General features: G+C 42.3%; 1 protein-coding gene across 2 annotated transcripts; it reads right to left on the bottom strand.

The window, feature by feature from the left end:
- Positions 1-95: 95 nt before the first annotated feature.
- Positions 96-23,887, bottom strand: LOC129857068 (nuclear receptor ROR-alpha A-like). 2 transcript variants are annotated; one of them, XM_055924983.1, is made up of 11 exons: positions 23,187-23,886; positions 19,040-19,069; positions 6,820-6,905; positions 6,555-6,696; positions 6,060-6,380; positions 5,727-5,956; positions 3,605-3,737; positions 3,361-3,468; positions 2,656-2,766; positions 1,983-2,092; positions 96-1,210 (listed from the first exon to the last, which is right to left on the bottom strand). In XM_055924983.1, the coding sequence occupies exons 1-11, from the start codon at positions 23,245-23,247 to the stop codon at positions 1,052-1,054; spliced, it is 1,491 nt and encodes a 496-aa protein (XP_055780958.1). In that variant the 5' UTR covers positions 23,248-23,886; the 3' UTR covers positions 96-1,051. The 2 variants fall into 2 exon arrangements, with proteins under 2 accessions (XP_055780958.1, XP_055780959.1); XM_055924984.1 differs by lacking the exon at positions 19,040-19,069 and having other exon boundaries at positions 23,187-23,887.
- Between the last annotated feature and the right edge of the window lie 2,603 nt (positions 23,888-26,490).

The raw sequence follows: 26,490 nt of genomic DNA, 5'->3' as shown, positions 1-26,490 counted from the left end.
ATGTTTCTTCAAGCTCTTTCCCTTCCTGGTATGCAATAAACATCCTATTTTGTACATTGGGAAAACAGACAATACAGGAACACCAGTAATTTTTTTAATCATATCAGCAGTTTATTGGAAGCCATGGGAATCACCATGGTAACACTTAGGAGACAAACTAACAGAGAGAGAATGTTAAAGAAACACACTGGTAATGTTTGTAAAATCTGTTTACAATAACAGTCATGCCCAAAGTTAGTCATTCAAATGCCTACATACTGTAGGCCTACAGCAATATTACCCAGCATCAAAGTTTTATATGTTCTAGATTACTCATATTTACATTTCTGCCTGTCTAGGATTTCTGACTCTGTTTTAATGCAACACACAGCCTCATTTAAAGCTCGATAGAGACACGTAGGATTGTTGGTCAAATTCGATCCACACACAGTTCATGACTAGCTATATACTTGACTGTGTGTTTGGGTTCTGAACCGTGGGGCCCATGGGCTATAGCTCAGGTACTCAGTCTGATGGGTTAGCCAACTCTGTAAAGTCACACGTTTAAAAACAACTCAGAAAACACCCATTAGATTTCATAGTGATCATCTAAATATGGTCATTTATACCAGCTAGCAACTGGTCTGGATACAGTCACAACAGCCGCCCCAACAGTCACAACAGCCGCCCTGAGTCAAAATAACATACATCATCTCAAGGACGAAATAACACTCTCAAAAAGGAAAAACAAAACAACAACCTATAAAACATTGTTTTGCATGAAAATCGCTTCAACGTCCAATCACTAATAGGCTACTGAAATCATTTAATCAAATCAAATCATTGCTCTCTGAAATGACAAAAAAATATATTTATTCAACAAGTGAAGCATTCAAAGTAATTTCATCTCATGTTATCAATGCATTCTCATGTGTCTGTGTCTCTAAGTGTCTGTATGTGTCTGTGTCTATGTGTGTGTCTGTGTGCGTCTGTGTGTGTGTCTGTCTACTACTGTATGCAAGTTTCTTTGTCTAATTATCTGTCAACATGTACGGTGCAGTTCAGAGGGAGTTCACAGGAAGTCCACCGAAGGCAGGTCGGAGGTGAACAGCTCCTTGTATAGAGGAGGGAAGACAGAGTGGACGGTGAGCGGGTAGCGCTGGCTGAACCAGTGCAGCTTCTGCACATGAAGACTGCACAGAGACTGCAACACTGACACCTTCTGGTAGAGCTGGGGACAACACACACACAGAGAGCTAGTCAATGACAGTTCTACACACTGTCCAGTGATGTCATAGAGTGTAAACACCAATGGTGGAAAAAGTACTCAATTGTCATACTTGAGTAAAAGTAAAGATACCTTAACAGAAAATGACTCAAGTAAAAGTTAAAGTCACCCAGTAAAATACTACTTGAGTAAAAGTCCAAAAGTATTTGGTTAAAAATATACTTAAATATCAAAAGTAAATGGAATTGCTCAAATGTTCTTAAGTATCAAAAGTAAAAGAATAAACCATTTCAATGTCCTTATATTACGCAAACCAGATGGCAACATAAAAAAAACATTTACAGATAGCCAGGGGCACACTCCAACACTCAGACATAATTTACAAATTAAGCATTTGTGTTTAGGGAGTCTGAAAGATCAGAGGCAGTAGGGATAACCAGGGATGTTCTCTTGATAAGTATGTGAATTGGAACATTTTCCTGTCAAAATGTAACGAGTACTTTTGGGTATCAGGGAAAATGTATGGAGTAAAAAGTACATTATTTTCTTTAGGAGCGTAGTAAAGTAAAAGTAAAAGTTGACAAAAATATAAATAGTAAAGTAAAGTACAGATACCCCCAAAAACTACTTAAGTTGTACTTTAAAGTATTTTTACTTAAGTACTTTACACCACTGGTAACGCTCTCCACTCACTACTCCGTCAAACTTGAATGCGTGAGTGTGTGTCTGAGTGTGTATGTGCAAGTGCCTGTGTGTGTGTGCCTGTGTGTGTTACTTTGTGCTGAAGGCTCTCTTGGTTGTCTCTGCGTAGCATGTGGCTGAGGCATAGCTCCAAGTCTCTCCTCATTCTATGTACTCTGCCTCTATCCTCAATACAGGGGCGATCTACACACACACACACACACAAACAAAAATACACACAAAAAAAGATTAAAAGAGATAAAATAGATAATTTTATACCATTAATCAGCTTATTATGTTCTATGACTTTATGGATCTATGACTTTATGAATCTATGACTATGACTTTATGAATCTATGACTATGACTTTACGGATCTGTGACTTTACGGATCTGTGACTTTACCGGATCTGTGACTTTACCGGATCTGTGACTTTACCGGATCTGTGACTTTACCGGATCTGTGACTTTACCGGATCTATGACTTTACCGGATCTATGACTTTACCGGATCTATGACTTTACCGGATCTATGACTTTACCGGATCTATGACTTTACCGGATCTATGACTTTACCGGATCTATGACTTTACCTGATCTATGACTTTGCTGATCTATGACTTTACCGGATCTATGACTTTGCTGATCTATGACTTTGCTGATCTATGACTTTGCTGATCTATGACTTTGCTGATCTATAACTTTATTGTACTAAGATTATCTGCAACAATATAATTTTACAGAATGTGTGTGCATTTGTGTGTCTTACCTGGGTTAATGAGCACCAGTGAGCTGAAGAGAGCCATCTGCTGCTCAGTCAGTCTCAGGGCACACACACTGTGAGCGAAGTCAAACACCGCCACCATCAGATCACCACAGCCTGCAACAACACAGTTAGCATAGTTAGCACCACTAAGACTAGGAACCAATTGGTGAAGTTAATATGAGATAGTATACTCCAAACGTTTGGATTTGAGGTTAAAGTTCAGAAAGTTAGACACACAAATATTATACAGTCTCCACATTAATGTATAAGTGTTAGCAAACATATTCTATTCTTTACAATAAAAGTGACTCCAAAATGACAATGCATTATTTACCATTTATTTCTATTGGGCACAAAATAATCTGAAACACAACCAAAACAAACAGCAAATGCATCCAATAAATGTTTTGAGTCACAAGCTTGATGTAATCATTGCGTGCTATGAATATGGGACCAAATACTTAACTTTTTTCTATTTTAATACACATATAAATGAATTTGTCCCAATAATTTTGGTCCCCTAAAATGGGGGTGGTATGTACCCTCAAATTAAAGCGAACAGTCTGCACTTTAACCTCAGTCATTTGATTTCAAATCCAAACTTTTGGAGCAGAGCCATAAGAATAAAAAATCCTTCACTGTCCCAATAATTATGGAGGGCAGTGTAGCATCCATTCAACAGCTAAGACTAGGAACCAATGGACTAACCCAGAGACTTGAAAAGTTCAGTGCTGCCAAACTTCCCATCGAAGAAGACGGTGCTGTTCTCTGTGTTAAAACACCTGCTCATTCTGACCAGAACCACCTCCATCGAACCTGAGAGAGAGATGGAGCGAGGGAGAGAGAGAGGGGAGAGAATATTTAATAATGGCAATGTGCACTTCTTACAGGAAGACTTTTCTTGAGAGAGAACAGTAGAGTAAGTAGTGATTGACAGGTGGATTCGGCTCACCAGTCTTGAGCAGGGTGATCTGGTCGTTCTGTCCAAGCCCACGGAACCCTGGGATGCGTTTGGCGAACTCCACCACGTACTGTACCGCTTCAGTCAGCCTCACGGCACAGTGCTGCCACATCTCATCTACTGACTGGAGACAGGGAGAAGAGGGAGGGAGGGAGACAAGAGAAAAAGAGAGATGTGAGGGGAGAGGGAATTCCAGAAAGAGGTGAGAAGGAGAAGAGAGAAACAAGATGTCTTCACATCTGGGGCGGCAGATAGCCTAGTGGTTAGAGCGTTGTACTAGTAACTGAAAGGTTTCAAGATCAAGTCCCCGAGCTGACTAGATAAAAATCTGTTGTTTCCCACTGTTCCTAGGCCGTCATTGAAAATAAGAATTTGTTCTTAACTGACTAGTTAATAAAGGTCAAATAAAAAATAAAATGAAAAACTTGATTTCAGGGGTCAGACTTCTTTTAACTTATTAATGAAACTGTTATTTACTACTGATGACTGACTAAAGATTTATACAGTGGGGCAAAAAAGTATTTAGTCAGCCACCAATTGTGCAAGTTCTCCCACTTAAAAAGATGAGAGAGGCCTGTAATTTTCATCATAGGTACACTTCAACTATGACAGACAAAATGAGAAAAAAAATCAAGAAAATCACATTGTAGGATTTTTAATGAATTTATTTGCAAATTATGGTGGAAAATAAGTATTTGGTCAATAACAAAAGTTTATCTCAATACTTTGTTATATACCCTTTGTTGGCAATGACAGAGGTCAAACGTTTTCTGTAAGTCTTCACAAGGTTTTCACACACTGTTGCTGGTATATTGGCCCGTTCCTCCATGCAGATCTCCTCTAGAGCTGTGATGTTTTGGGGCTGTTTCTGGGCAACACGGACTTTCAACTCCCTCCAAAGGTTTTCTATGGGGTTGAGATCTGGAGACTGGCTAGGCCACTCCAGGACCTTGAAATGCTTCTTACGAAGCCACTCCTTCGTTGCCCGGGCGGTGTGTTTGGGATCATTGTCATGCTGAAAGACCCAGCCACGTTTCATCTTCAATGCCCTTGCTGATGGAAGGAGGTTTTCACTCAAAATACATGGCCCCATTCATTCTTTCCTTTACACGGATCAGTCGTCCTGGTCCCTTTGCAGAAAAACAGCCCCAACGCATGATGTTTCCACCCCCATGCTTCACAGTAGGTATGGTGTTCTTTGGATGCAACTCAGCATTCTTTGTCCTCCAAACACGACAAGTTGAGTTTTTACCAAAAGGTTCTATTTTGGTTTCATCTGACCATATGACATTCTCCCAATCTTCTTCTGGATCATCCAAATGCTCTCTAGCAAACTTCAGAAGGGCCTGGACATGTACTGGCTTAAGCAGGGGGACACGTCTGGCACTGCAGGATTTGAGTCCCTGGAGGCATAGTGTGTTACTGATGGTAGGCTTTGTTACTTTGGTCCCAGCTCTCTGCAGGTCATTCACTATGTCCCCCCGTGTGGTTCTGGGATTTTTGCTCACCGTTCTTGTGATCACTTTGACCCCGCGGGGTGAGATCTTGCGTGGAGCCCCAGATCGAGGGAGATTATCAGTGGTCTTGTATGTCTTCCATTTCCTAATAATTGCTCCCACAGTTGATTTCTTCAAACCAAGCTGCTTACCTATTGCAGATTCAGTCTTCCCAGCCTGGTGCAGGCCTACAATTTTGTTTCTGGTGTCCTTTAACAGCTCTTTGGTCTTGGCCATAGTGGAGTTTGGAGTGTGACTGTTTGAGGTTGTGGACAGGTGTCTTTTATACTGATAACAAGTTCAAACAGGTGCCATTAATACAGGTAACAAGTGGAGGACAGAGGAGCCTCTTAAAGAAGAAGTTACAGGTCTGTGAGAGCCAGAAATCGTGCTTGTTTGTAGGTGACCAAATACTTATTTTCCACCATAATTTGCAAATAAATTCATTAAAAATCCTACAATGTGATTTTCTGGATTTTTTCTCCTCATTTTGTCTGTCATAGTTGAAAATTACAGGCCTCTCTCATCTTTTTAAGTGGGAGAACTTGCACAATTGGTGGCTGACTAAATACTTTTTTGCCCCACTGTAAGAGACCAGTGATGTGTTGGTACAGTACCTTGCTCTGGTAGGTATGTATCTCCTCTCTGCTGAACAACTTCCATCTCAGAGCCTGCAGTTCCTCCAGTCTGAACTGACTGGTGTCCCTATGGGACCGCATAATACTGTCACACAGCTCCTCTATGTGAAGCAGGGAGGGGGGGTAAGGGCAGTAGGGGTCTTCTGGGTCATACGATCTAATTCCCATCCCTATCGTCTGGTCAGGAGACGGCTGACGGGAGTCGAACCCTTAAGAAGAGGGAGTGAGAAGGAGGAAGGGTAATAGATATTAAACAGTGCTAGTCTGATTATGTGTTTCGAGTGTGTGTACAGTATGTGTCCACTCCCTTACCTCTTTCGTCTGAGTGCCCACTGCCAGGAGACACACAGGAGCCCTGGTAGGCCAGACCTGGAGCCTGGGACTCGCCTGGGGAGCACACCAGGTAGGGGAGCACATCTGTCGGGCAGGGTGGCAGCTCTGGCTCTCCAGGGAAGGAGTAGGCCGGAGCCGGGGCCTGGAGCAGGTGGGGTGTCCGGAAACGGCATGCCTTGCTGGGGTAGGGCAGGGCGGGCTGGGCCTCTGCCTGGAGATGCTGCTGCTGCTGACGGTGTCTCTCCACCTCGGCACGCAGAGACTCACGCTGACGCTTCGACATCCGACCAAACTTCACCGCTGGGGAAACAAAAACAGTTTGTGGTGGAGATGAGTTGAATTACCCTCATATAAAGTTAATTAAAGGTTAAATAAAATATATATTTTTAAGTAAAGTGATTTGAAAAGTGTGTATTTATTCAACCTTTATTTTACCAGGAGACATCTTTTTTTATGTGTGCATGCGTGTCTCACCATCCCGGCTCATGCCCTGGGTCACACACTTCTGCAGTCGGCAGCTCTGGCAGCGGTTGCGGCTGGCTCTGTCTATAGGACAGTTACTCTGTCTGGAACAGGAGTAGGACACGGACGGCAGCTGGCTACGCCGGAAAAAACCCTGAGGGGGAGAGAGGACCATTGACATAACCAATGAAACCCCTGGAAATAAGTCACCTGACCACACGGTTTGTTATGTCTGCTTGGTCAGAGTGAAATCAGGTGTGTAGTGCTGCAGTCTCACCTTGCAGCCCTCGCAGGTGATGACTCCATAGTGAACTCCTGATGATTTATCACCACAGATCTTACAGGGAATCACCTCAATCTGAGCTACACACACAATAACACGCACATTACAGTTCACACACATTACAGTTAACAGTAACATAATACAGTTAACACACACATTACAGTTAACAGTAACACATTACAGTTAACACACACACATTACAGTTCACAGTAACACAAATACCTGTGGACTACGTTGGCCAGCAGAGCCAATGTAGCCAATGTCCAAACCCAGATCCTTCAGAACTAAAGTGTGAGCCCATTCAGAACTGTCTATCAAGGAGATAAGGGAGACTTAGGGAGACTTAGGGGGAGAAGAGAAAGTGAAATATAGATGATGGTAAAGAGAATTGAGGGCAGGAAGGGGAAAGAGAAACCTAGACTGCAGAGAGGTAACATTAACACAAAATCAGACTGAGAAAGTTGGTTGACCACACAAATATGGAGTGGAAAACGGGTTTTTGGTCTGTGTACGTGACACCTGCGTTGTGTGTGTTCAGCAGGTATGTCAGTATATCTATCCCATTGAGGTTTGACCATTCCCCTAACAAATCAACAACACTTCACATGAACACACACACAAACACACATATTGCAGCTTTGCTACAATAATACGGGCTTGTTAAAAAGAGGCAATTTGCTTGGTTGTCATCAAACGTTGCAATCAGAGTGAAAGAATGAATATTCTGTTTTCCTCTCATTAGCATTTCTTACATTGTTAAAAATGAACCGAATGACATCAAATACGCAGCGACAGACAGAAGAGACAACAGTAGAGGGGGAATATTTGCGAATGGAGAGAGGAGGAGGAGGTGAAGGTGTCAACCTCAGTCTTTCAAGTGGTTAACTGGCTTCTCTTTTGCTCTGACTATCCTTCTTTCATCTCACCTCTCGCTCTCTCCATCCCTCTCTCTCTATCTGTCTCATAAAGGATAGTGCTGCCAGTAATAGAGTCTTTCATCTTGGTTGACACTGCCAGGAATGTCCATCCCCCCCCCCCCTCCCCCCTCCCCCCTCCTCATCATTCAACAAATCATACATTATTACATATTACAGAACATATGAAAATAAATACGCTATTCCATCGTGATTTTAGAGTTCGGGAAGAGTGTTTGTCTTTCTTTGTGCTGGTGTGTGTAAGTTAGTTTGTCAAGCGGTGAGACAATCCCTTGTGTTTACAGTACAGCAATTAATTGTGTGAAATGTGTGTGTGTGTGTGTCTGTGTGTCAAGTGTTTGTGCCCTCTTTTCAGGTGCCACAGAAATCTCCCAGAGGCCGTAAGAGAGGGCAGTCAGCGGTGAAACTGAGAAACCTCCTGCACATCTGATAGAATACACACTATACTGCACATCTGATAGAATACACACTATACTGCACATCTGATAGAATACACACTATACTGCACATCTGATAGAATACACACTATACTGCACATCTGATAGAATACACACTATACTGCACATCTGATAGAATACACACTATACTGCACATCTGATAGAATACACACTATACTGCACATCTGATAGAATACACACTATACTGAACATCTGATAGAATACACACTATACTGCACATCTGATAGAATACACACTATACTGCACATCTGATAGAATACACACTATACTGCACATCTGATAGAATACACACTATACTGCACATCTGATAGAATACACACTATACTGCACATCTGATAGAATACACACTATACTGAACATCTGATAGAATACACACTATACTGAACATCTGATAGAATACACAGTATACTGAACATCTGATAGAATACACACTATAATGAACATCTGATAGAATACACAGTATACTGCACATCTGATAGAATACACACTATACTGCGCATCTGATAGAATACACACTATACTGAACATCTGAAAGAATACACAGTATACTGAACATCTGATAGAATACACAGTATACTGAACATCTGATAGAATACACACTATACTGCACATCTGAAAAGAGTAACAAACTATAACCCTAAAGACTGCATGCATGATATTGTCTATGTGCAGTAAAACAACTGAACAACACTTCATGAAGACTGACTAATTGTGTGAGAATGTTAATGGGATAGTGGATGGACAGAATGGATGGGTGGGTAGATAGAACATGTAGAGTGACTGCCTGCAAAACTGTATAGAGAGAGAGCTAAAGAGAGAGAGAGCAAGAGAGAGAGAGAGTGTCAGTGGTCTCTGTTTTTTGCTCTCTCAGTTCTGATTCTCAACCTCAAACAACAGGAAACCAACCTGACCCACAACCTTTCACTGTTGACGCACATACACACATGTATGTTTCTATCTTTTCCATTCATTTGGGATTGAGGACCAGTATGTACTGCAGGGCTGTATGAGGATCAGCAATACCATAGACAACATATGGTGTGGGATGTGGACTCATCTCCACATTAGATCATTGATGATTTAAAACACTTAGGAATAATTTGCAACTGCCACAGCAAACTGTGTTTCCATCTTGGTCCCTATCTCTCAATCTCTCTATTCTCTTTCTTCATCTTATTCTGAAGCCACATTGCTGATATTGGTCTATTTCCTCTATGTGTCCTTTATTCTCATATCTCTCCACCTATACAGACCACAGGCCTCTAGATAAATCTCTCTCTCAAATATATCTATAGATCTCCATCCCCAAGACCAGTCAGTGATCTTCTGTGATGTGCACAGCAGCCCTATCTTTAACTGTTACAGGCATCTCTACCCCAGGCAGGCCTATCCATCTAGTTAAGATCAACAGCTAACCTGGCTAACAGCTAACCTGGCTAACTGCTAACCTGGCTAACTGCTAACCCGGCTAACAGCTAACCTGGCTAACAGCTAACCTGGCTAACAGCTAACCTGGCTAACTGCTAACCTGGCTAACTGCTAACCTGGCTAACTGCTAACCCGGCTAACAGCTAACCTGGCTAACTGCTAACCTGGCTAACAGCTAACCTGGCTCCAACTTCATCAGAGCCGCCATTTACCCAGCCTCCTCCACATCTGTTGATAGCACCAGTGGTGGTATTGCTGGAGCGGATGAGGAGCGATGGCAGCTAACTAATATAACATGACCTCCTACACTTCCTTCTCCTCTGACTAGTCACCATGGTAGTGTCTGCTACGGCACTATGGGCCTGGGACATCCTACACACTAACAAACAGCAGCTCGTCTAGGGATGGCAGGTGGATCCATGTTGCTGTTCTCAACCTTGACTTTTCAATCTCTCCTCAGTGTAGTAAATGATGATATGGTCTCGACAGTTACTGACATGATACTATTGACACCGAGTTCTCAGTCCCCCCTCATCCCATCCCTGATCTCTTGAGCCAAACCAGCTATAGGCCAGATTCAGAAGAAAATACAGAATTACTGATCTAAATTAAGAAAGAAAAGCGGGAGAGAGAGTTGAGAGAGAGATAATAGAAGATGAGAGTAACAGTGAGCGAGAGAGAAGTGACTGGTAAGGAGAGAGGGAGAGTGGGGATAGTGAGGGAGAGCAAGAAATACTGTAGAGAGAGCCAGATAGATAAATGTTATGCAACACTAGTCCACAGATACACATATAATCTCTATTCCCCTCCCTCATCATCTTCCCTCTCTGTCAATGAGCATCAGAAATCACCTAGGCTACAACTGGATTGCATTAGCCTCCCCTACATACAAGTACTTGGGAGTATGGCTATGACGGTGCACTGTCCTTCTCTCAGCACATATCAAAGCTGCAGGCTGAAGTTAAATCTAGACTTGGTTTCCTCTATCGTAATCGCTCCTCTTTCACCCCAGCTGCCAAACTAACCCTGATTCAGATGACAATCCTACCCATGCTAGATTACAGAAACATCACTTATAGATCGGCAGGTATGGGTGCTCTCGAAAGGCTAGATGTTCTTTACCATTCGCCCATCAGATTTGCCACCAATCCTCCTTATAGGACACATCACTGCACTCTATACTCCTCTGTAAACTGGTCATCTCTGTTTACCCGTCGCAAGACCCATTGGTTGATGCTTATTTATAAAACCCTCTTAGGCCTCACTCCCCCCTATCTTAGATATCTACTGCAGCCCTCATCCTCCACATACAACACCTGTTCTGCCAGTCACATTCTGTTAAAGGTCCCAAAAGCACACACATCCATGGGTCTCTGGTCTTTTCAGTTCGCTGCAGCTAGCGACGGGAACGAGCTGCAACAAACACTCAAATTGGACAGTTTTATCTCAATCTCTTCATTCAAAGACTCAATCATGGACACTCTTACTGACAGTTGTGGCTGCTTTGTGTGATGTAATGTTGTTTCTACCTTCTTTCCCTTTGTGCTGTTGTCTGTGCCCAATAATGTTTGTGCCATGTTTTGTGCTGCTACCATGTTATGTTGCTACCATAATGTTGTCATGTGTTGCTGCTTTAGGTCTCTCTTTATGTAGTGTTGTCGCTCTTGTCGTGACGTGTGTTTTGTCCTATATTTATATTTTATTTATTACTTATTACTTACTTATTTTTAATCCCAGCCCCCATCCCTGTAGGAGGCCTTTTGTCATTTGGTAGGCTGTCATTGTAAAAAAGAATTTGTTCTTAACTGACTGGCCTAGTTAAATAACGGTTCAATAAAAATAAATAAATTCATAACCCTCGACTTATTCCACATGTGGTTACAACCTAAATTCAAAATGGATTAAATATAATTTATTTTCATACATCGACACACAATACCACATATTGACAACGTGAAAATATGTTTTTAGAAATTCTTGCAATTTTTGGGGAAATGCAATACAGAAATATCTCATTTACATACAGTTGAAGTCAGAAGTTTACATACACCTTAGACAAATACATTTAAACTCCGTTTTTCAAACTTCATGACATTTAATCCTAGTAAAAATTCCCTATCTTAGGTCAGTTAGGATCACCACTTTATTTTAAGAATGTGAAATTTCAGAATAATAGTAGAGAGAATTATTTATTTCAGCTTTTATTTCTTTCATCACATTCCCAGTGGGTCAGAAGTTTACATACACTCAATTAGTATTTGGTAGCATTGCCTTTAAATTGTTTAACTTTGGTCAAATGTTTCAGGTAGCCTTCCACAAGCTTCCCACAGGTGAATTTTGGCCCATTCCTCCTGACAGAGCTGGTGTAACTGAGTCAGGTTTGTAGGCCTCCTTGCTCGCACACACTTTTTCAGTTCTGCCCACAAATTTTCTATAGGATTGAGGTCAGGGCTTTGTGATGGCCACTCCAATACCTTGACTTTGTTGTCCTTAAGCCATTTTGCCACAACTTTGGAAGTATGCTTGGGGTCATTGTCCATTTGGAAGACCCATCTGTGACCAAGCTTTAACTTCCTGACTGATGTCTTGAGATGTTGCCTCAATATATCCACATAATTTTCCTTGCTCATGATGCCATCTATTTTGTGAAGTGCACCAGTCCCTCCTGCAGCAAAGCACCCCCACAACATGAGGCTGCCACCGCCGTGCTTCACAGTTGGGATGGTGTTTTTTGGCTTGAAGCCTCCCTCTTTTTCCTCCAAACATAATGATGGTCCTTGTGGCCAAACAGTTCTATTTTTGTTTCATCAGACCAGAGGACATTTCTCAAAAAAGTACAATCTTTGTCCCCATGTGCAGTTGTAAACCGTAGTCTGGCTTTTTTATGGCGGTTTTGGAGCAGTGGCTTCTTCCTTGCTGAGCGGCCTTTCAGGTTATGTCGATATAGGACTCGTTTTACTGTGGATATAGATACTTTTGTACCTGTTTTCTTCAGCATCATCACAAGTGCAAATCAATTCTGGGATTGATTTGCACTTTTCGCACCAAAGTACATTCAACTCTAGGAGACAGAACGCGTCTTCTTCCTGAGTGGTATGACGGCTGCGTGGTCCCATGGTGTTTATACTTGTGTACTATTGTTTGTACAGATGAACGTGGTACCTTCAGGCATTTGGAAATTGCTCCCAAGGATGAACCAGACTTGTGGAGGGTTTCAATTGTTTCTGAGGTCTTGGCTGATTTATTTTGATTTTCCCATGATGTCAAGCAGAGGCACTGAGTTTGAAGGTAGGCCTTGAAATACATCCACAGGTACACCTCCAATTGACTCAAATGATGTCAATTAGCCGATCAGAAGCTTCTAAAGCCGTGACATCATTTTCTGGACTTTTCCAAGCTGTTTAAAGGCACAGTCAACTTAGCGTATGTAAACTTCTGAACCCACAGGAATTATGACACAGTGAAATATAAGTGAAATAATCTGTCTGTAAACAATTGTTGGAAAAATGACTTGTGTTATGCACAAAGTAGATGTCCTAATGGACTTGCCAAAACTATAGTTTGTTAACAAGAAATTTGTGGAGCGGTTGAAAAACGAGTTTTAATGACTGCAACCTAAGTGTACGTAAACTTCCGACTTCAACTATTCATGGGTATTCACACCCATGAGTCAATACTTGGAAAACCTTCCTGGTCTTTGTGGTGGAATCCGTATTTGAAATTCACTGCTCGGCTGAGGGACCTTACAGATAATTATATGTGTGGGGTACAGAGATGAGGTAGTTATTCAAAAATCATGTTAAACACTATCATTGTACACAGAGTGAGTCCATGCAACTTATGCGACTTGTTAAGCACATTTTTACTCCTGAACTTGTTTAGACTTGCCATAACAAAGGGGTTGAATACTTATTGACTCAAGACATTTCAGCTTTTCATTTTTAATGAATTAGTAAAAATGTCAAAAAACACAATTACACTTTGACTTTATGGGGTATTGTATGTAGGACGGTGACAAAACATTTTACTTTAATCAATTTATAATTTAGGCTGTAACACAACAAAATGTGGTGTGAATACTTTCTGAAGGCACTGTATTATACATAAAGCGAGAGTCAAATCAAATACAGTGAGGTTGTGATGGTTTCCGCGACAAGGTTCATTGAGCTAACGCAGAAGGGCAGTAGAAAGCCACTATCAGAGGCTATGCAGCCTAATAAAAAAGGGCCTTTTATATTAAATGTCCATTGTCCTTCATAAGGGGTTGAATATCTCTGACATGAGCAGCGAGTACCATTCAGCACCTTTCCCTTGTCTTTGTATAAAGTCCCCTGTCAGCATTCTGCACTCTGCTCTGTAAACGGACAAAAACCTCAACTTTCCTCCACAGGAAACACCCCGCAGAATTACACCCTCCAACATACAGATGCATGACAAAGAGAACACAGGGCATACGGTTATCCTTAGAGAGTAAGAGATTTACTTGAGATAACATTGGAACATTGTGTGAATACTTTGAAATAAAATCTCCAATCTAATTGACGTCACACTGACATGTTTCAACCAAAAATAACTCATGTTTTTCTGTCAAAAAATGTTGGTGTAGATAACGATTACTTGATATGATTTTTTATTCATATCAATACATTTCTTATTACTGACAAGCAGTATCTGGACAAGTATGACAATAAAGATGTTCCAAAGGGAATCAGAAATGTTGGTTAAATATGATCAAAGAATAAAATAGCTATAAATGTAAATGTATTTAGGGTGATTATTGATCCTTAATGTTACTTACTTCTTGGTAGATTTCAACAATTTGCTATAAATGAATCAATTCCACATTTGAAAAACCTTAATATGAAACATGACAAAATATAGAAGCAAATATCATAATTAGAATGAAATGACTTTAAATGAAACATCTGAGACTTTGAATTATATATGCTGTAAATATCAAATACGTATCCATCACACTTAACCTTAATATGCTCTTAATGCTTTACAATTAAAACTTTTGTAAATGTGCTATAACATATTTATAATACTAATATAACTTAATTAGTAAAGGAATCTCTGGAATTTAAGACACATTTAATTTATGTATATTTTGAAGTTTCTTGTGCCGTTTGAGACCCATTTAATGTAAGGTATTTGTTATTGGTAGGTTATTGAGCGGTGATAGCTGATGTGGGGACAGTATGCCTCAAAATGGAAGTTGTGCATCACCCAGGTGGGTGCTATATTGAAAGTGGATGTGGGAGCTATACAATTGAAAGCGCTTTGAGAGATAGTGTAAAACAACATTTTTATGCAAGATAATGCTAGATAAATAACACCGTTTTTTTACAGTATTGCCATGAGAATTCTCTACATGACAAGCTTGAAGACTATATCTTCAATGAAGTGATACGCATCACACTGAATGTGTTTTGAGTGGAGCCTCTGAATAGTTATTTTGGAAAGTGTAATTTGTGACTAATACCATGCTGTCTGGTTAGAAGAACTGTGGCTCTAGTGAGTAAAAAAAACGGAAATTTTCACAATCAATAACAAAGACATCTTACGTATTTCAACATAAGCATTTTAGAAAGGCTGTTTTGAACCCCAGACTGAGTCCAAGGGGAACAATAATGAGTTGTGAGGTAAACCAAGTAATGGTGATGGGTGTGTGACCGTGTGACTGTGTGACTGCTCTCTTTCATTTCTCATGTTTGGGGGTGAATGTGTTACTTCAAATTTTGGTATCAACTCTTTGAAGTAAAGTGAGGTGCTTTGGAAGTGTGTATGTGTGTGCAGCTGTATGTATGCGTAAGGAAAGTCTTTTGAAGTAAGAGAACAGGAATCTGAACAGGAATCCCCCAGAAGCATCAGCAGACTCGTGTTTGTGAACGGAGAACGCCGCCTGAACCAAGCCTATGGCTATGGTGGTGGGCCACTCTCAGAGAAAAATGATTTGAAATGCAGAAATGTTCACTGTTGTATTTAAGTAATGTCATCATTGTAAAACAGTCTACAGTTGTGTTAATTATTCTAACAGGGTTTAGGAGCTAAGGTGAAAACTCTCCTTCCTTGACATTAAAATTAGAACCCAGTGTGTGTAATATTAGAAATGACATCTGCATCATGTTATATTCAGTGACAAACACACAGGAGATATGCACTGAGTGTACAAATCATTCAGAACACCTTCCTGACATTGAGTTGCACCCCCTTTGCCATCAGAACAGCCTCAATTTGTCGGCGCATGGACTCTACAAGGTGTCGAATGCATTCCACAGGGATGCTGGCCCATATTGACTCCAATGCTACCCAAAGTGGTGCCAAGTTGTCTGGATGTCCTTGGGGTGGTGGTCCATTCTTGATACACACGGGAAACTGTTGAGTGTGAAAAACCCAGCAGCATTGCAGTTCTTGACACAAACCGGTGCGCCAGGCACCTACTACCATACTCTGTTCAAAGGCAATTAAATATTTTAACTTGCCCATTCGCCCTCTGAATGGAACACACACACAATCCATGTCTCAGGGCTTAAAACTCCTTCTTTAACCTGTCTCCTCCCCTCAATCTACACTGATAGAAGTGGATTTAACAAGTGACCTAAGGGTTGGTAGCTTTCACCTGGTAATGTTTTCTACACTCAGTGTATATCACACTACCACACACACACACACTGAGGCGCCAACCACAGAGGGGCAGCTGTGCTACGGTGTGTGTGTGTGTCTACACAGTCCCTATGGCGCCATATGGATGCGTGAATAGAAACTGGTGCAGAGGATGCTCTGAGAGGACCATCTCACAACACAGTACGGTCTCATGCCAAACTCCCTATCCCTCTCTCCCCTTCTACCTACACAGTCCCTGTTCCTCTCTCCCCTTCTACCTACACAGTCCCTGTTCCTCTCTCCCCTTCTACCTACACAGTCCCTGTTCCTCTCTCCCCTTCTGCCTACACAGTCCCTGTTCCTCTCTCCCCTTCTGCCTACACAGTCCCTGTTCCTCTCTCCCCTTCTGCATACACAGTCCCTGTTCCTCTCTCGTGTGTCACATCACAGACTGTGTGAGTGGTAGTTCTCGTGTGTCACATCACATACTGTGTGAGTGGTAGTTCTCGTGTGTCACATCACAGACTGTGTGAGTGGTAGTTCTCGTGTGTCACATCACAGACTGTGTGAGTGGTAGTTCTCGTGTGTCACATCACAGACTGTGTGAGTGGTAGTTCTCATGTGTCACATCACAGACTGTGTGAGTGGTAGTTCTCATGTGTCACATCACAGACTGTGTGAGTGGTAGTTCTCATGTGTCACATCACAGACTGTGTGAGTGGTAGTGAGAGAACATGGAAATGTGTTGCTGTAATTTAAGTCTTTGAAACATAAGCAGGTAAAATACTTAGTCATATCAGGACAGTATCCACGACCACAGTAATGACACTTAAATGTCCTAGTGCCCACTTACTAACCAATGAGAGGCTTCAAAGATCCCTCATTTGGTTTCAAAACAACCTAAACAAGTAGTCATAGTTAACCATTTACATATTTAGACAAAAACGACCAAATATTTTGAAGACTGATTAGGCCCAACTTCCACCTTGACATTTTATAACTACCTCACTGGTGTATTTTTACAATAAGGGATAATGCTGTGTAAGATGTTTTGAAATATATACATTATTTTAAAGAGTGTTATCAAAATAGATGTTTACATTATATCACTTCTACAGCCCTGTAGAATCAGACGAAACGGTTCTATTCTGACTCCATTATGCTTCTAGAAAAACTAGAACAAAAATCAGCAGACACTTGGGGGGGCAGGTAGTCTAGCGGTTATGAGTTGGGCTCTTAACCTCTTGTTCGAATCCCCGAGCCCCTGAACCCCCTGAAAAACCTGTCCCTGGAGCAAGACACTTAACCCTAATTGCTCCTGTAAGTGGCTCTGGATAAAAGCATCAGCTAAATGACTCAAATGTCAAAGCAGCTACAGAGTCAAGTTGTTGGAGGTTGTGGAAAGAAACAGGAGCATAATCTGGTGATGATGTTGGACATGCCAACAGGCTGAAACACAACTATCATCATTCTGAAACAGATATTTACATGATCATGTTTTGAGTTTACAAATGAATATGACTGTGAGCGGATACGTTGCTGTTGCTGTACTTGAAGAGTTGGAGGAATACGGAAGGAGAATGGGGGACGAAAAAAAGCCAAACAAACATACTTCAAATGTAGGCTACAGTACAGTATACATTCTCTCTCTCAAACACACAGATACGGTACTGTACAGAGTAACACACATTAAATCAAGGCCATCACTCCTACCTCGCATCATCTTCACTCCACTTCTCAGTCTTCTTGTCCCACTTTCACAAACTTTATTTCTCTCTCTCTTTCTTGTTGTCACCCTCACCCTCAATTCACAATCACTGTCAAATTGTCACTGTCACTCTCTTGATCTCTTTCCTCTCTTCTCTCTCGGTCTGTCCTTTCTCTTGCAGAGTGACTATCTTAGTGCACCTACAGCATGTTTAGGCCTCAGAGTCTCCGCTAGTCACTGCTCAAGCGCTCTGTCAGTCACACAGTGTGTGTGTGCGTGTGAAAGACAGAGGGCCTTTCCCCTTTCGCTCTCTCTCTTTTCTTACGGTAATTTTTTCCCGTTCTTTGTTGTGCGTAACCCACTCACCTAGTCACCCTCAAAGCCTTAACCCCTCTCTGTACCCACCGTTCTATCTCCCTCAAATATACATTGAAATACAAAAAAGTTTTATTGGCATGAAAGGACATATACTGTACTTCTCTAACACGTCAAGAGGATAGGACTGTACCAACAGCACAAAGTGACAGCCTAACTAGCCAATTGAGTATGGACTGACATCTGAAACAGCCAATAAAGAGAGAGCTCTCTGATGATACACATTCCATCATCCGTATGATTATTATTCAAAGTGAAAACTAGTATCATGAAAACCGACCAAACATTTTTCAATTTTCTCCCTCCACTCAAAAGTAACAGGTGTGTTGTAGTCAGGAGCAGAAACAGCCCAGAAACACCACCACATGTGAAGGAGATGCTATCTGATACCATCTGCATCCAGATGCCAGAATACCAATATAGAGTTTATCTCCAAACCTAAATCCAGCAAACAGGAGAATACTGTCTACACAAAGTACCACAGGTGCATAACAGAGCTATAATGTTGATGTTGGCACCACAGATAAACCTGTGTGTGTGTGGTGTGTGTGCATGCGCATTTTTCAGCACAGGTGCAAACGTGTGCAAATACTAGCGATCCTGGCATAACCACACTGCATGCTCATATAACTAGCACACACATAACACATGGGCATGTACAGACAAGCATATTGACACATAACCAAACACACACAAACACTTACTCAAATGAGTCTTCTTGGACACAGTGTCTCCTGTAGCAAAGAAAATAGAAGTTAAATTCTGCTTGAACACAAGACACACTTCCTCTCTCACATCTTAGTTCAATGCTCTACTGTAGCTTCAGCCCCATGTCCCTTATCATCCCACTCACTCCCAACTGGGCTCATCTCGGTCTCTCTGACAGAGGAGGACTGAGCCTATGTTTCTCTGGCAATAACAATAGGGCTCCCGAGAGGCGCAGTGGTCTAAGGCACTGCATCTCAGTGCTTGAGGCGTCACTACAGACACCCTGGTTCGATTCCAGGCTGTATCACAACCGGCCGTGATTGGGAGTTCCATAGGGCGGCGCACAATTGGCCCAGCGTCGTCCGGGCTTGGCCGGTGTAGGCCGTCATTGTAAATAATAATTTGTTCTTAACTGACTTGCCTAGTTAAATAAAGGTTACATTTCAAATGTAAAAATAACAGAGGAGGACTGAGTCTATGTCTCTCTGACACAACAGAGGAGGACTGAGTGTATGACTCTCTGACACAACAGAGGAGGACTGAGTCTATGTCTCTCTGACACAACAGAGGAGGACTGAGTCTATGTCTCTCTGACACAACAGAGGACTGAGTCTATGTCTCTCTGACACAACAGAGGACTGAGTCTATGTCTCTCTGACACAACAGAGGAGGACTGAGTCTATGTCTCTCTGACACAACAGAGGAGGACTGAGTCTATGTCTCTCTGACACAACAGAGGAGGACTGAGTCTATGTCTCTCTGACACAACAGAGGAGGACTGAGTCCATGTCTCTCTGACACAACAGAGGAGGACTGAGTCTATGTCTCTCTGACACAACAGAGGAGGACTGAGTCATGTCTCTCTGACACAAAAGAGGAGGACTGAGTCCATGTCTCTCTGACACAACAGAGGAGGACTGAGTCTATGTCTTTGACACAACAGAGGAGGACTGAGTCTATGTCTCTCTGACACAACAGAGGAGGACTGAGTCTATGTCTCTCTGACACAACAGAGGAGGACTGAGTCTATGTCTCTCTGACACAACAGAGGAGGACTGAGTCTATGTCTCTCTGACACAACAGAGGAGAACTGAGTCTATGTCTCTCTGACACAACAGAGGAGGACTGAGTCTATGTCTCTCTGACACAACAGAGGAGGACTGAGTCCATGTCTCTCTGACACAACAGAGGAGGACTGAGTCCATGTCTCTCTGACACAACAGAGGAGGACTGAGTCTATGTCTCTCTGACACAACAGAGGAGGACTGAGTCAATGTCTCTCTGACACAACAGAGGAGAACTGAATCTATTCCAGGATGATGCTGGGCCTCTGCACACAGGGCCTGATGTATTTATAGTGTCTGTTGTATGAAATTAATTGGTGTGGAAGAGCCTTGAAAAAGAGACAGTTGGGAGAGTAGGAGCTGACACAAGCAGAGTGTGGATGGAGTTTGAACTCTCTCTCAGGCACACGCAGACACACACACCTTGGTAAGTAAGAGACAGACACAGTTATAGTGGAGGAAGGTGGGAGTCTAGCTTTCTGACCACAATTGTGAGAAAGTTCATATTAGACTGGGTGTGTGTATGTGTGTGTGGGGGTTGTTTCCAAGCTGAGGTGTGTATTTTTAGTGTGTGTGCGTGTGTGTTGAGAGAGGGCAGGGGAGATAAGCATCGCTGGGTGGAGGCAGACAGAGGCAGAGGTAGCCTGGGTCTTTGTGTCTGGGGTAGAGAAGGTCTGCTGCGGCTTTCACTGCTTCCCTCCGTTTCCCCTCCTCATCAAATCACGTTTGCTTCATAAGCAGAACACAGAGGTCTGGTGAGAGCAGAGCAGTTGACAAACACACACAGAAAACATACACACTTGAGACTCAGAAAACGCAGACACACACACTGCCGTTTGCGATTGTACGCAAAAAGTAAGGATTTGAGTCGCTTTTCAACCTTCACTGGACTAAGAACGTCATGCTGTCGGATCATGAGTCAATTTCATGTGATTCCAAACTAACCTAAATCCTAAACCTAAGTGCTAATGATCTGATTCCAGTGAGAACTGCAGTGACACCTGACCCATGCCACTGAGTATCAGCCCAAGCCACAGTGTGGGGACTAAGAGGCCATGTTACACAAGACCAACATGAAGGCAATGGAAACCGCTTTCTTCTTCTAACTCCTCAATGTGCTCTACTTTTCAGAAAGACTGGTCTGTCAGCATCAATACCAACCCGCCCCATCTTATCTCTCTCTATCGCTCTCTTTCTCTCCGTATCTGTCTATCTCCCTTGCTCTCTCAATCCAATCAAACAGCAGCATTCTGTCTTTTTCAATCAATACTTTATCTAACAATGGAAGTCTTGCTAAGATTTAGACGGCGCTATTTAAAAGCGGTTTCCAGGGTTTCTCTTCTCCCCGTCTCTCTATCCTAGTCTGTATGGAGATATAGCAGCTGCAGGCTGGAGAGTGACAGAAGAACACAGAGATCACCGCTGCATGTTACACATTATCAGCTCTCCACACACACTGTGATGTAATAAGGGAGCGACTGCTGGTGCATTCACGTGTGTGTGAGAGTGTGCGTGTTTGTGTGTGCCTGCATGTATGTACACAGTATAGAAGAGAGTAGCTCTCTGGTGCAGAAGTGTATAGCTATCATGATGTCCTGTCAATGAGTAACGGAGAGAGTAATATGCAGTGTCACGGCACCGTGAGAAAGGGTTTTAATGTGTTCTAAAGCCAGATAAGTATCTAGAGGACAACTGCGGCATCATTGCAGGATATTTGTATCAGAGCACCCTCTCAGCCAGACCTGGTTAAATGTAGGGAATAAAGATGAAAATATCCATCTGATGCTGTAGCCTATATTTAGCTATGGTGTCCATCTCACTCCATGGAGAGCCCGGTGTCTGCTGGTTCTTGTTATTGAATTTCAATTTGTGGCCAATTAAGACCTAGAGAAGACAACCAGGTGAGTGGAGCTTCTAACTAATCAGTGACCTTCATTGATTAATCAAGTACAAGGGAGGAGTTAAAACCCGCAGACACTCGGCCACCATAGAATGAGTTTGACACCTGTGGTTTAGGCCTGGAGGATGACGTCATTTCATGAATGACGTATGGAGTACGTGTGATAGAGACTGAAGGAATCTAAGTTGAAAGCCATGGTTCGATTTTAGACTGTGCAGTGCTGGGAAATGCAGCAGGCCCAAAACAGGCCAACACAGCTAAGAGCTAATCCCTGGTTTTATAGAGGATTACTGCCATGTTTATGCTCAAGGAGCAAGAGTTACACCATCAGGTGGACAACAGAAGAGAGGTGAGTTAATGAGAGGGGGGAGAGAGAGGGAGGCGGTAGGGTGGAAGGGGAGGAGAGTGAATGGGGTAAGAAGAAAAAGAGTGAGGGATAGGGAAGATGGGAGGAGGGAGAGTGAATGAGGCAGGATGAGAAAGTGGAGGATGTGAGGGGGAAGGCAGAGAAAGAACTTGGAGGGAGGGAGCCTTGGTGATCTGACAAAGACAGAGTGAGGGGGGTAAGAGAGAGAGAACGAGACAACTAATGTGTAAGAGAGAGACATAGTGACAGGGATAGATAAGAGATAAAAAGAGAGAAGGAGATAAAGATAGAGAGAAACGGGAGGAGAGAGGGGAGAGATAAGCATTAGAATGAGGCTCTCTTAAAGGAGGGGACAGGGTGATAGGGGAGGAGAGGGAGAAGGGGGCAGTGACTGTATACCAACACTCATACAGCACTTCTGTCATCCCTAGGTGTGCTCCCGCTACACAATAGTCAATGCTCTAGACTGGCAAACAGGTGTGTCTGTGTGTGTGCATACATGTGCATCCACGCACACAAGAACACACACACAAGAACACACACACACACACACACAAACACACACAGAGTATATTGCAATGTGCACACATACACATGCATTCACCTTTAAATGTGCATTCATTTATAATGCAAACCTGTGACCTTTCATTTCACCCAATCCACAATGTATAGCTAAAACAATAATAATTCCATCTGCAAATAATTGACATTTGTGAAATGTAAATGACCGAATAGACTAGGCCTAGCCTACCATAGCCTACACATGAATACACTAGGCCTAGCCTATAAATAATCAAGATAATATATCTCACCTCTTTTGATTGGTTCTTCTGTAGTGATGTGTTCGAGTGATTCGGGCTCCTCATATTCCATAACTCCCCCCGTCAAAACAAACTGCGTGTGCTTGCACCTGGCTCTGACACACACTACGCCACTTCACACTCCTGGGACAAGCGTGTCTACACACCCCTTTTTATTGTCTATTCTACCGCGCGTTTTGCTATGCACTTAGTATGCAATGCACCATAAATAACTTCAAAAACTTTGGATCTTTATTTCTAAATATATAGAACTACCTGCTGTTCTAGAGGCAGGGACGGCGCATGCGCTTTAAAACTTGCACTACCATCTCTGTTAGAGTCAGTACGCTCATTTACTCTGACAACGTCTTTGTCATTTTCTGTTGTCACTCTCTCTCCATATTCCGTATTGTCTTCACGTGAGTATAATATCAGCCAACTTCATTTTTACAACGAACTTCCTTGTACAAGCAGTTCAGGCTACTCCGGTTTCAACCCGCTTGCTCTTTGCGCCCTGGCTGTCGTCCCGAGCTCGCGCTCAGAGGTTATGTCACCAGGACTTATGTAATAACTCACGGCCGTTTGTTTGTTGCAGCGGGTCGGTCTTTATTCTGTAGTTCCCGGTTTAAACATAGCCCAACCAACGCATTTGCCTAAATAAATATGAGGGCAGGCAAGCAAAACCCAAAACGTTTAGGCCTATAGGCTAGGCCTATATGTTTGTCTGGAGGAGCTTGATATATGATAAGGCATATGGAAATATAAGAAAACGTGTCATTATAGACTAATTATAAAACGTTGAATTTTATTTTATTGCTTTCCTTTTCGGTTTAAATTAGGTCATTAATAGAAGCGCATGTAGTCTCCAGCAGTGTGAATGGTAAAGGGTTACCAAGGCCCGGTTTACCTGTTACATAATCTACAACGTACTGAATTATCCGGTGTAAACAAATTACTGTATTTAACCACTACAGTTACTTAACCTGGTGGTTGTTGATGGTTCTAACTCAGGTCATATCAGATTTAAGCAATAAAAAATAAAAATTGTGGCCTATAAATAGCTACAATAGTTGGGAACAAATTGTAACCAACCATCCTAAACTAAAGCAACAGTGGTGACCTGCGCATGCGCTTTACAACATGCACTATCATCTATGTTATTGATACTCAACTAATTTACTCTGAGAACGTCTTTGTCATTCTCTGTTGTCCCTCTCCCTATTCCGCCTTGTCTTCAGGTAAAGGTAACATCAGCCAACTTCATTTTCAGTTCAGTTCAGGCTACTCAGGTTTCACCCGGGATGAACAGTGTGTTCCCGTTCATTTTGGTGTGGTCTCAAGAAGATGACCGTGGAAATCTCGACCTCTGCGTTTGAAGCTCTGGGGTAGAGCGACTGTTGCGCTTTTGCACATTTGATTGCGCAAGAAAGGTGCGTCATTGCTATCCTTTTTTAATTACAGCCGCGCGGTTTAGCAACTGTCGGTTTCCTTCGGCTGGACCAGAGTTACAGGCTTAACTGTCTCAGTGAGGTGATCTGCTTATTATTTAGTCTATATGATATGGCATTTGTGTGAGCAAGGCCATCAATCTGTAAAGAGATAAATCAGATCAATACATAACTGACAATATGCCAGGGCTACAGATTATGGCAATCAAATATGAGATGAAATAAAACAAAAAGCGAATCTCTCAGTGAAAGAAAGCTATACTACTCTCTGGACATACAATGTATGTGTGTTTAGGTGGTTTTAACAAAATGAAATGACTGGAAAGTTGTCCACCTCAGTTCCACTGCACCCTCGCTCCTCAAAGCCCATCTGACCACACCTGAGTCTCAGGCTCTCCCTACCGCCGCTCTGGCTGTGTCTTCCACGCACGCACACACACACACACACACACACACACACACACACACACACACACACACACACACACACACACAGCTGCTCTGCAGCCATCTCTCTCCAATATGAGGACAGAAACTCGAGGGGCCTAAGGGAAGGGGGATGGGGGAGTTCACACCTAACCACACACACACACACACACACACACACACACACACACACACACACACACACACAGCAAAGTACTCCAAAACCACACCAGTAAACTGTGTGCATGTATTTCATGAGGAGGGACACTGTAGGGTTCCTGTGAAACACTAATTATATCAGAAACTCCAGAGAAATGGGCCACTAGTATCAGTTAGTTACCAGACATATTATTTTCAGTTAGTTATCATGCCTAGTATTATCAGTTACCAGGTCTACTAGTATCAGTTAGTTACCATGTCTACTAGTTTCAGTTACCATGCTTACTAGTATCAGTTAGTTACCATGTCTACTAGTATCAGTTTGTTACCATGCCTACTAGTATCAGTTCATTACCATGCCTGCTACTATCAGTTAGTTACCATGCCTACTAGTATCAGTTCATTACCATGCCTAGTATTATCAGTTAGTTACCATGCCTACTAGTATCAGTTAGTTACCATGCCTACTAGTATCAGTTAGATACCATGCCTACTAGTATCAGTTAGTTACCATGCCTGCTACTATCAGTTAGTTACCATGCCTACTATTATCAGTTAGTTACCATGCCTAGTATTATCAGTTAGTTACCATGCCTACTAGTATCAGTTCATTACCATGCCTAGTATTATCAGTTAGTTACCATGCCTACCAGTATCAGTTGGTTACCATGCCTGCTACTATCAGTTAGTTACCATGCCTGCTACTATCAGTTAGTTACCATGCCTACTACTATCAGTTAGTTACCATGTCTACTAGTATCAGTTTGTTACCATGCCTGCTACTATCAGTTAGTTACCATGCCTACTAGTACCAGTTAGTTACCATGCCTACTAGTATCAGTTAGTTACCATGCCTACTAGTATCAGTTAGTTACCATGCCTACTAGTATCAGTTTGTTACCATGCCTACTAGTATCAGTTTGTTACCATGCCTACTATTATCAGTTAGTTACCATGCATACTAGTATCAGTTCATTACCATGCCTGCTAGTATCAGTTCGTTACCATGCCTAGTATTATGAGTTCGTTACCATTCCTACAATGTGTTATGGGTGCCTACGATACCCTAAGAGTCTAATAAAATAGCATTTTGAAAGGGCCAGATTGGGACCATAGTGACTATGTTTTGTCCTCAGAGCCAGTCTCAGTAGTGAGAGTGCTGGTTAAGGCTATGTGGTCTGCTGGGTTTATGCTGACAGAATCCTCTGAACTCTGTGATGTGGACAATGTGTCAGTTTTTACAGTAATGCTGACTGTCATTAATTTCTTACTGGAAGGGGATC

The sequence above is a fragment of the Salvelinus fontinalis genome, chromosome 6, assembly GCF_029448725.1.
Source record: "Salvelinus fontinalis isolate EN_2023a chromosome 6, ASM2944872v1, whole genome shotgun sequence".
NCBI lineage: Eukaryota > Metazoa > Chordata > Actinopteri > Salmoniformes > Salmonidae > Salvelinus > Salvelinus fontinalis.
This window is presented reverse-complemented; position numbering and strand designations above follow the sequence as displayed.